Source organism: Ictalurus punctatus, chromosome 26 (assembly GCF_001660625.3).
Source record: "Ictalurus punctatus breed USDA103 chromosome 26, Coco_2.0, whole genome shotgun sequence".
NCBI lineage: Eukaryota > Metazoa > Chordata > Actinopteri > Siluriformes > Ictaluridae > Ictalurus > Ictalurus punctatus.
In genome coordinates this window covers 3,899,455-3,912,193 of record NC_030441.2, presented here as the reverse complement: position 1 = coordinate 3,912,193, position 12,739 = coordinate 3,899,455, and the positions used below count along the sequence as shown (strand labels likewise).

General features: G+C 36.9%; 1 protein-coding gene across 2 annotated transcripts in view; it reads right to left on the bottom strand.

Annotated features, from left to right (window-relative positions):
* gpc6a (glypican 6a) overlaps positions 1 to 12,178 on the bottom strand; it is a 173,720-nt gene extending 161,542 nt beyond the window's left edge. Inside the window, exon 1 of one of the 2 annotated variants that reach the window (XM_017456826.3) lies at positions 11,638 to 12,178. In XM_017456826.3, the coding sequence (XP_017312315.1) occupies positions 11,638 to 11,836 (199 nt within the window). In that variant the 5' untranslated portion in view covers positions 11,837 to 12,178. The remainder of the gene's footprint in view (positions 1 to 11,637) is intronic. The other variant, XM_017456827.3, reaches the window with a different exon arrangement.
* Between the last annotated feature and the right edge of the window lie 561 nt (positions 12,179 to 12,739).

Sequence of the window (12,739 nt, the reverse complement as noted above, 5' to 3'; positions counted from 1 at the left end):
AAACGACGTTACAAATTTATTGTTAAAATGCATTTTTAAAAATAAATCACGTTTTTCCCCCGAAGATTTTTTCCTTTAGCCAGCCCCCGAATAACTCTCCACTTGGAGCGGTTTGTCACTATGTAACTGTACGTCAGTAAAACAAGACGGCCTGTGATTTTATATCTTCAGTGAATGGAGGCGAGACCAATCAGACAGGGTTTATAGGAAAATACACGGAAACACTCGTGTCTTATTGGCTGACAGGTCTCAATTCTGCCAAATGCTAGCTTGTAGTCAGTGTGAGGAAAAATGGATATCCACCAATTTTTGTTTAAACCAGTAAAGGGGTTGAAACTGAAACAGTAACATCCTCTGATGCTGAGCAGGAAAACAAGGTGTGTAAATGTCTGTATGAGTTCCAGTTTAAGTGAACATGACGTGAGCAGAGCATAAGGAAAGATAATGTACTTTGCATGACACTGTAGCAGCTAAACCCATACAATGATACCTTAGTTGTGCATCCCTTTGGCTAGTGACACCAAACAAGCCTAGTTAGAAAAGTTTTATATTTTATTGGTCTGGTAGTCCTACAAATCATGACAACACTCGAGGAAAGTGTCATGATAAATCCAACTTTTTCTGATCGTCATACATTGACGCGTGCTAAAATTACTGAAAGAACTATGACTTTCACTTTGTAGTATATTTTTGTAGGTTTGATAGGTTTTGAAAGTAATGTGAAAGTACAGTAATTAGTAATCTGTTTACTTTTCATATGCAGTAATCAGTAACGTAAACAAAATACAATTTTAAAGTAGTAATTAGTAATCTGTGGTGGATCGGCGCATGCGTTAGCTGCGACGGCACGGTCGGTGCATTTGTGTGTGTGTGTGTGTACGTTTTTTTGTTTGTTTGTTGTTTATCTACAGCTGAAACATCATGGGGGGATTGAACAAGTTGGACTTGGATTAGTTTTATAATTACATGGATTGCTAGTGACTGTGCTGTTTGGTGTTTTCAATTAAATGATGTCAGAGCGGGGAATGGACTCGCCTATTCACTGATGAACTTCTACTCCTTCGTATCTCTATCCACTGCCAACTGAACCCATCTATCGCCATTCCGCTGGATATAACATTAACATCTGGCTTAAAGAGGAAAAGAAGAAGGTGAGGAGGGGTGCGTTGAAGACTTAGAAGGAATCCTTTTAAACCTCCACTACCCTCAATCGTCCATTCAAATGTTCGTTCATCGATAAACAAAATAGACTTGCTGCATGTCTCACAGATGCATCGTTCAGGGAGGCATGTGTTCTCGCTTTGACAGAGTCCTGACTGGATGAGTCTGTCCCGGATACCGAGGTTAGCCTTTCGGGCAGACAGAACCAGTAATTCAGGGAAAGAGCGGGGAGGTGGGGTGTGTATGTACATCAACTCACGGTGGTGTACTAACATCAAAGTACACGGTAAATCTTGTAATCCAGACCTGGAGCTGCTCACCCTGTCCGCCCGTGCCTTTTATCTCTCCAGGGAGTTCTCGACTGTTGTGCTTAGCAGTGTTTATGTTCCACTAAGCGCTAATGTCAAGGCAGCGGCTGACCAGATAGCGCAGAATACACAGACCAGATAGCGCATAATACACATACTCAGCAAATACCCGGATGCTATAGTACTACTTCTTGGTGAGTTCAAAAGCTGTCGGCTGGATTACGCATTGCCAGCCTTCAATCAATATGTAGATGTACCAACAAGATTTAATAAAACTATAGATTTGTGTTACAGTAATATCCCAGAAGCCTATAAAGCTAGAGCTCTCCCACCGGATTAGCGGATCATAATGTTATCCGTTTACTTCCTGTTTACAAACAACGACTGAAACAATGCAGGCCAGTAACACACAGCGTCCCTCACTGGTCGGAGGATGCTATTGCATGCCTTCAAGGCTGCTTTGCGAGTACAGGCTGGGAAGTCTTTGAGGGAGAGCTTGATGAGCAGACTTCGGTTATTACTGATTACATTGAATTCTGTATGGATTCCTTGATACCTTTAAAGACTTCCAGAACATACCCAAATTCAAAACCTTGGATTGACTCATCTCTAAAATCTCTTTTCCACAAGAGAAATTTTTCCTTTAAACAGAAGGACTTTGCTGGTCTCAAAATTATACATCAGGACATCACTGTCTCTGTACAAGATCCCACCACCTTTGCTGCTAATCTTAATAATTTCTATGCCCGTTTTGATATCTCTGATTTTTCAGCAGAGTGTGATAGCCTTTTGGGTTCTTTGCCTTCTCAAGAGCTGGATTATAAATCCCTTCTAACTAAGCAGGATGTCTATTTCCAGCTTATTAGGTGCAATCTGAATAAGGCTCCCGGGCCAGATGGAATTCCAGGTCAGGTCTTGAAAAACTGCGCTCTAGAATTAACCCCCATTCTTCATTCTCTTTTCCTTCGATCACTTTGTCCCATGGAAAACATCAGTTGTTATTCTTGTTCCCAAAAAAACTCATCCAACAGAGTTAAATCACTACAGGCCGGTATCATAATGAAATGCTTTGAGAAAATGGTTCAGAACATTATGCTTCCATATGTTTCACCCTTTTTGGATTGCCTCCAATTTGCATATAAGAAGAAGAGAGGTACAGAGGACGCAGTGGCTTGTCTCTTGCACTGTCTACTTCAACACCTGGATATTCCTGGAAATTATGCCAGACTTCTTTTCATTGACTTTAGCTCCGCCTTTAACTCAATTTAGCGTCATCAAGTAATCAAGAAACTACAGTGTCTGCAAGTTCCATCACCACTAGTACACAGGATTTATAATTTCCTTTCTAATAGACCACAAGTGGTAAAGGTGGACAATGCATTATCGGCCATTTTCGTTTTCAACAATGGCACCCCTCAGGGGTGTGTACTTAGTCCACTTCTTTATATTCACCAGTCACCACCAGTCCAGTCACCACCACTCTTTACTTATATATGCAGATGATACAGCCGTACTTGCATTGCTTAATAAGGACAATGATTCTTTTTTTGGACTATCCATCTCCATAGCACATTTTAGTACATGGTGTGATGATGACTTTCTCCACCTTACTATCGCAAAGACTAAGGAACTGGTTCTTAGCTCTTCCAAAACACTGACACTTCCAATATTACCATTAATGGAGAGATGGTTGAAAGTGTGGAGCATTTCAGATATCTGGGCATTACATTACATTGGATAAACATCTCAACTTCAATCAGCACACTCTAGGTATTTACAAGTGCTGTCAACAGAGACTGACAGTCATTCGAAAACTTAAACATCTGTCAGTTCGGCCTAGTCTGCTTCTTCTTCTGTATCAAAGTATTACTGAACCGGTTCTTATGTATGGCGCCATTTGTTTCTTCCATATGCTGACAGTTACCGATAAGAACAAACTCTTAAAGATAACTAATTTAGCGAGAACAATTACTGGCATTCCCAGCCCTAATTTATCGGACTGTGTCAGTTCATATATGCTCCAGAAGGCACATAAAATTTCAAATGATCCAGACCACCCACTTTATCAATATTTCAACCCCCATCTTTCTGGCCGTAGGTATAGACTACCCATATGCAGAAATGCCAGCTATGATAGGAGGTTTGTTCCTATGGCTATACGAGCGTTAAACACATAGGTACTCAGCCATTGTGATGCCATTTTATACTCTGGCATTTGTTGCATGATCGTGATGTTTTCTTTTTGTCCCCTTCTCCCCTCTATGTCTATGATTGTTTATGATGGTTTATATGTATGGCGTTGTTGTGTTTATGATTTTCTACACACCCACGTTGGAAACAAATTTCCTCTTTGAGGACAAATAAATTATCTATCTATCTATCTATCTATTACTTTTTTTGAGTAACTTACCCAACACTGGTGATGACTCTTGGTAATCTCTGACTAAACTGTGTGTGAGTGTGTGTGTGTGTGTGTGTGTGTGTGTGTGTGTGTGTGTGTGTGTGTGTATGTTGGCAGTAATCCTTTCTGATGACCGACTGGTGTGATCTGAAAGTGCGAAACTGTGAGAAGCAACACACACATGTACACAGTCAGTGTGAATCACACTGACAATTAAAGATTGATCCACACAACAGGAACAGCATGAGCACAGACGCTCTGTGTGTTTGTGTGTATTGGATACACACTTTCTCTCTCTAAAAAAACAACAACACAGCTCTTTTTCATCAGGCAAGTGACCTAAATGAAACCAAGGGTGCCAATACATCAATCTTATGTAATCATATAGAGAGGTGTGTGTATGAATTTTGCAGACAAAGTTAAAATGCCACAAAATTATGAGTCACGCAATACAAGTCACACAACACACACACACATTTTGCCCTGAGTATCACTTTCAGCATGTTGTTTGTTTCAGTTTTCACTCTGTCTGTTCTCCAAACTGCCATTCTTTGATATTTCACACCAAATCTGTTTGTTAATAATATAATAACAGCTCTCGTCATTTCTGCAGTGCTTCAGCAAAACTGTGACTGAATCCAGTCACGCTAAATAAAGCTCACTTTGAGAAAAACACAAAGAGAAGATGCTCTGGATGAGAAAAAGGGAATATAAATATGTTTTTTTTTTTTTTTTTTAACATTAATACATAATGATGTAAATAAATAAATATGTAAATACATGGATATGAATTATATATGAACGTGTAAATCTGCACAGCTGCTCAGATCTCTTTGATGTACAAAGATTTAGCTGGCAAAATTAAATAATTCAACCGTTTTGTGTGTGCAGCAACAATCAAATGTATGACTTTTTTCAAAACACAGATTAAAATGTATTTCTGTCTTTTTTGGGGGGGTTGTCTGGCACAGCATGCCTCCTTTCCTTGCAGCCATCCGATAAGCTCTTTCACCTTATAATGACAACGGCTGTGTTTACATGCAGCCTAATAATCCATTAATAATCCAAGATCTTAACCGGAAATAGAAAACGTTCACGTATACATTTCAATCAGAATAGAGTCATCATTTGTTTTTAAATCCGTGATTTTAGCCCCATCCGAATCTGAAGATTATGTTGTGTTTTATCTTGCGCAAAATGAGCTGCAGAAATAATCAGAGGTAATATACAGGATATTCCGTCTGAATTGAAATTTTGGTAAAGATTGCGTTATGTACTGAGTGTGAAGCCTCTCTCCCGTCAAAGCCAAATCAAAAGCCGGCTATCTAAACTGCAGAGCAGTAAAATATAATAATAATAATAATAATAATAATAATAATAATAATAATAATAATAGGTTGATTGGCATTTTCAAATTGTTCGTAGTGTGTGATTGTGCCCTGCGATGGGTTGGCACCCCGTCCACGGTGTCCCCTTAACTGTTCGAATCGTTCTGGTTCCTGTCCCATCATACAAAACCTGTTAATGCTAACCTTCTAGAAACATCTTCTTTTACAAACTCTAACCAAAGGATAAAAAGCAAAGTCAAGAACAAGATGTGCGATAAAAGAAACAATACAGGAAACGTGCATGGAGAAATATGCAATTTAAAAAAAAAATGAAGAAAATATAAATATAATTATTTTATTCTATATGCAAAATAGAATGCAGTAATTATATTTATATCATCATTTCATATCATTTGTATTATTTTATATTAACATATCATTTCATATTATTTATATATCATTTCATTTCACAAATTCTGTTTTATTTTAAATATTTCCTTAATCTATATTATATTTTATCTTTTTATTATTATTATTATTATTATTATTATTATTATTATTATTATTATTAAGACTGCAAAGCTGTTATAAAACAAGTGAACTTTAAGTAATGTATATTATTATTAGCTACTAGTATAGATTATATACCTGTCAATCATCATGCTAGCTGGCGACCTGTTACAGTCAGGAAAGCCGTTCATTAGAAATGTGTTTTATGATGTCACAAAAATTATTTGATCATTTTCATTGTCAATTGGTTTCATTTAATAAGTGTTACTTGACACGAATAAAGTGTCTGGAATAACATCTGTCACATGATAATGTAACCCATGATAAAACATGACAAAAATCATAGACAGGCAGACTGACAGCATCATCTCACAACACACACATATATGACTGTGATCAGCTTCCCTCTCCACAGGAACATGCTCCAATGTGAGGACTGCACTACACATAATGACACCCTCTGTATGTGTGTGTGTGTGTGTGTGTGTGTGTGTGTGTGTGTTAACGCTAAACTCATGCCTGAAGGACTTAATGAATTCAACACGGCCAGCGTGAGAGTGGAGCCCCCTACTGACGTGTCTCACTCTCACCGCCTGTCTGTCTGCGCAGAATTCACACATGTCTGCACATAAAGTGCACTGCTGAGTTCTGCTCCATGGGAAACAAATTATCACATGAAATAAAATGCAAAAATAATGCACTGCACATAAAATATGGGAGGAAATAAGCAAGATAGGCAAGAATTAGTAGTGCACAAAAATAATTAAATAAATAAATAAATAAATAACACCAAAGCAAATAATAACACGCAGGAATAAATGATGTAAAACTAATAAAAGCAAGAAAATGCTAAATATAAACAAAGCAAAAAATAAATGAAGCAGAATTTTTTTTAAAAGGTGTGTGTGTGTGTGTGGGGGGGGGGGGGGGGCAACATAAAATATAACCAAAACAAAACAGACAAAGCAAAGAATAAAACATGGGAATAAGTAGTGCAAGATAAACAAAGCGAAACAATTATAATAGTAAAAATCAATGCATGAAAACATAAAAATACAAGAAAAAACAATGAAACATTTAACTGAAGCAAAATAAAAAGCTAAAATAAAAATGTGTTTTATATTTGAGAAAAACAATGGCAAATATAACCAAAGCAAAAAAAAAAAGTAAAGAAAGCAAAAATAAAAATGCAATGGCAAAAAAAAACAAGCTAGACATAATACAATACAAGTTATAACGAAAGCATAACAAAATAAATAAATAAATAAATAAATAAAGGAGAATAGAAATAAATTCAAAGCAAAAAACTTATAAACAAACGGTTATTTTTAAAAAAAATTGAGGAAAAAAGGCAAATATAATGAAGCAAAAAAAAATCAATAAAAACAATAAAATAAAAAATACAAGGAGCACACAATATATAAACAAAGTTTAAAAACAATGTTATGTACAAGCAGTGCAAAAAATGAATAATAATAATAATAATACTTTTACAGAAAAGCAACCAAAAGTATTTTAAAATGAACAATGTGGGGACAAAAAAAAACACACAAGCAATGTCATGAATAAGCAGTGTAAAAAATAAACAAGCTACAAGGATAAACGCATGAAGTAAGAAAGCATCAGACCTCCCCAGACTTCAGAGCACTTTTCTGTATTTGTGTGCACTCAAGCTTATCCACTTCCTGAAGTCCTCACTTAGGTTTAAAATTGTGCTTTAGAGTCGCTGTCTCATTCACTCCAGCACCTGTACACCAGTGTCTGCTCACACTCTGAATTCTTACAGAACTATTTCCTACTGTTGTGCTTTCGGCTTTAGCATTTTTAATAGCGTTAAAATTATCTTTACTGAGAACTAGTTTTTTATGTCCTTGTTTACTGTAAAGTACCATTATTTTGTCATTGTTCACTATAAATTAGTGTTGCTATTTCAGTATTCACTGTAAGTTATTGTAAATTAGAATTTTATCTCATTATTTGCTAGAATTTTCATTATTATGTATATTAGTATAATTTTGCCATTGTATAAACTGTGTAAATTAGCATGCTATGTCTAGTTACTGTAAAGTAACATATTTGTTGTTGTCAGAGATTTGTCAAATTAGAATTGTATGGCATTATTTACTCAAAACTAACATTATATGCCATTATTTACAATAACTTACAGTGAATAATGAAACAGCAACATCTAATTTACAATAAACAATGACAAAATAATAGTACTTTACAGTTATTAAGTATCATTATTCTCTCATTGTTAACTGTAAATTAGTTGTTCCTATAAATTTCCATTCATATTTATGCCATTATTAAGATTAAAATAAGAGTAAAATAGCATTATTTTGCCATTGTTTAGTGTAAATTAGCATTTTTATTTCATTGTTTATTTTTCATTTTTAATTCATTATTTACTGCAAAATAGCCTTTTATGTCCATATTTACTGTAAATTAGCATTATTTTGTCATTATTTTACTGTAAATTAGCATTTGTATCTGATTATTCACTGCAAGGTAGCATTTGAATCTCAAGAATTGTCCATTTGCATGTCATTATTTACTAGAAATTTCATTTGGATGTCCTTATTTACTGTAACGTGGCATTATTTTGTCACTGCCTACTATAATTTAGCATTTACATTTCATTATTTAATGTAAACCACCTGGCAACGACATTATTTACTGTAAATAAGTATTTTTGTGTTACTAGTTTCTGGAAATTAGAATTTGTATGTCAGCACTTACTGTAAATTTGTAAATGACCTTTTTAATGTCATTATTAACTGTCAATTAGTGTTACTACATATTTATACTAGGATTTATGATAGTTACAATATGTCTGCTATTGTTTACTCTAAATATGTACATTTATATTTTGTTATTATTTTTACAGTAATGTAGCATTCTCATAATTTTTACTGCATTACAAATTATGCAATTATGTCATTAATTAATGTAAATTAAAGGTCAATATTTAGCGTAAAGTACCATTATTTACTGCAAACTAACATTTTATTTCCTTATGTACTGTAAAGTACCATTATTTTGCCATTGTTTACTGTAAACTAGCATTTCTATTTCATTGTTTACTATAAAATAGCACGATTTTGTCATATATACTGTAAATAAGCATTTTTATGTTATTACTTTCTGGAAGTTCAAATGTGTATGTATTTACTATAAATTTGTAAATTAGCTTTCTAATGTTGCTATCTGTACATTAGCCTTATTACATGACTATTCTACTGTACATTACAGTTAGTGTGCCATTGTTTATTGTAAATCTGTAAATTAGCCTTCTTGTGTCACCGTTTTCATGTAACTTCGCATTCTTATGTTGTTATTTTACTATAAGCCACCATTTTCACAGCATCCATGTCACTGTACAATAAATGATCGTTTTCTATATCATCATTTATTGTAAATTAACATTCTTGTGGTGTTATTTTATGCTATATTTATTATCACAGCCAGACCATTCCCTTAATCAGCGACTCTGTAACATGAGCTGGTTTTCCAGAAAAAGAAAGAAAAAAAAAGAGCTGTTAACTGCAGTTCGGAGTGTGATGTGTTCACAGATCTGAGCACTTCCCTCGTTTACTTTCTATTAAAGGCCGAGCGCTCATGAGTAATTAATTTCACCTCGGGGTGCTGTCACCAACACCCGTCTTCATCTGAGCACACACACACACACACACACACACACACACACACTCTCACACTAAATAAATAAATACCAAACCACTGCAGTCTGCAAGCAACCAAATAGTTAACCTACATGAATATGGAGCCTGTGATTTAATGTGCCAGAGTCAATAGGAAATCAATAACAAGCGTTAGCCAATTAGCTAACTTTAGCTAAGCTCATCAATACTGCAAATGATTTGGTGAGCAGCCTGAGATGGAACTTCCTTCACACACACAAGTGTGTGTGTGTGTGTGTGTGTGTGTGTGTGTGTGTGTGTGTGTGTTTGTGTGCGTGTGTTCCTCTGTAAACCCCAACACCATATTCCCTCCCTTCTTATCATGTCCTCCACCAATAGGAGCCCTTGAAAGTGGGGAAAGTTTATAAACATGACAGTCTGTTCGGATCCAGTGAACGATCCTCTGCACGTATTCAACAAACCGACAATTCACTATGCTTACTTTTTTCTTCTACAGTAAATTTCAGAAGAAGATGAAGTCATCTAGGTGTTCATTATTGAGGAGCACACACACACACACACACACACACACACACTGTTCCCAAGTTATAAAACATATATACACACACAATATATGCAATAACAATGTTTTATCAAACAATTCACACCAAAAAATGAAGTGCAGCAGAATCTGACATCAGACAACATCTTACTCTCTAGCTATAATCCTGATTCCTGAGCATTAGATAAAGGTTTTAACACATCTCCTTCAGCCATAAAATCTAACCCCTACTCTCTAAACCCTTAAATACTGGTACCGGCTTGGCGATCAACCCAAGACCCTGGCAAGACACTGGCGAGAAATAACTCCCGAAGATTGAGTCAAAGAAGAAGAAATATTGAGAGAAATCAATGAGATGGGTTTGGTGAGGGCTTTTAGAGCAGAGCCTGCATCTTCATCCAAATGCTTCCACGTTACCTGAAAGCTAAACGCTAAGTTTAAACCACAGTTGGTTTACGATTAGGGTTTAAAAAGAAATACATACCTCCCAAAGTTAACCCCAAACCCAAAGTATGAATAATTGGGACAAAATTTTATCACCTGGACTAACTCTAACTCTAACAGGTTTCTGATGTTAATGCACTCGCTCTAATGTCGTTACGTGATCGTTTCAATAGTAACAGCTCATTAACAGGGACTTGTTTGGCAAACGTTCCGAATAACACATCCTTGAAATCGTCACGTTTTCTGGAAGATGTTTATGGAATATTCATGGAAGGAGCCTCCAGTGTCCACGCATTGTGACTTGTCAGAGATTAAGCTGTAACGTCAGCTTTTCTGACAAGTTTTCGGAACAGAGGAGTTTCTGCTCTGCAGGTTATCTGTAGCATGTCACGCTGCATTTTGTTTCTTATTAAGTGTGTGTGTGAGAGAGAGAAAGAGAGAGAGAGAAAAGAGAGCTTGGTGAAGAAATGAGTGCTTATAGCCTATAACACCTACAACTGTTTTTTTAACATTAAATGTACCTATAAATGGATAAAAAAAGTACTCCATGTCATTCTTTAACTGATGAAAAAAAAAAGGTAAGTGTTGGCAAATTGCTGTGGTATAAGAGGAATAAAACACTTCGTTACGTACTTTTACACGAACAAACAAACAGATATTTTAAAATCAACTTCGGTCTGCTTCATTAAACCATGCCATTGTGGATTATTTTGCTATATCACAACAACATGGAGAGTTTAAATCCTTTCTCAACGGCACCGGATTGAACGTCTTAGCCCTAAACCTTAAATCCTGGTGTCAGAGAAGTACCTGTATCCAGGTCTCATTTAGTGTCATACATGTAGAGACCCAAGGTTTTTAGACTCGTAAGAGACTTGAACTGAGATCTAAACTTTAAACATTGTTTTAGAGCTGTTAAGCATCTTGTTTAATCCTAACTCTCTACAAAACAGGCTGGAGAAGAAGAAGCAGATTCTGACCGCTGAATGGTTTGAGAGAGAGAGAGAGAGAGAGAGAGAGAGAGAGAGAGAGAGAGAGAGAGAGATGGGGGGGGGGGGGGGCACACAGACAGTCAGACAGACAGGAGGATGGTCGCCAGATGCCTGAAGAGATGCTTCTCAAGCCAACAGAGTTGGATTTTAGTTCTGGTATCTCTCCCCCATACTCTTCTTTTTCCATCCCTAACCCCTCCACCCTATAGTGAAGTGTGTGTCAGAGAGCACTCTAACAGGTCCCTCAGAAACCCTAAAAACTCAGAATGAGACCAGACCCAGGGAATTACCTGTGGTCTGGTGCTGGTTAATCCTGATGGCAGTGAATCCTCTCTCCACGAGCGCCTGCTTGACATCCCTGCAGCTCCGCGAGACTCCATCATCACCATCCTCCTCATCCTCCACTCGCTCGCGCTCGGCTCCTCGTCCTCCCGAGCAGAGGCAGAGCGCCGCGGACAGAGCCAGCACACACACCTGCAGCCTCACCATGCTCACCGAGCCACTAAAACACCTTTAAAAAAAAAAACAAAACAAAACAAAAAAACACCCCACTCCAATTCAAAGCCGAGTTTCCCCCTTAGGTCCGTCCGCCTCGCGCTCTGATCAGAGTTTCCTCCTCGCGCTCTTCATAGCGCAGCGCGTGCTAAAGCGGCAACGCGCTAGAAAAAGGAAAAACAAACAAACAAACAAAAAAATCCGCACCGACCAACAGCAGCCCAGTAACTTCTCCGCTGTGCACCGAGCTGCTGCTGCGCGCGTGTGTGTGTGTGTGTGTGTGTGTGAGAGAGAGAGAGAGAGAGAGAGAGAGAGCGAGACAGACACACACACACAGCGCAGCAAGACACACACTCTCTCTCTCACGCACACACACACTCTCTCTCTCTCTCTCTCTCTCTCTCTCTCTCTCTCTCACACACACACACACACACACACACAGCGAGTTCGTGCGCCGAGAAAATCCCGGAGTGGAGTCGCCGGAGCGCGTGAGGAGGATATTTTTATTTAGCCTACATGATGATTAATATGGTCGCTCAAGTACCAGATGGGAAAGTGCTGCTAGCTCTCCTAATCTGGAGTTAAATTAGTGCCAAATGCGTTAAACAACCAACAACTAGATCATATATATATATATATATATATATATATATATATATATATATATATATATATATATATATATATATATATATATATACATAAATATATGTATGTATATATACATATATATATGTATGTATATATATATATATGTGTGTGTGTGTGTAGAGGCTAGGATTCATGTCTGAATGGGACTTCAGTAGATGGAAACCATCTACTGCTCCTATACCACTGGATAATGGTGCAGAGATTATTGCTTAGGGGGTTGAAACTTTGATCTATTGCCTCAATACC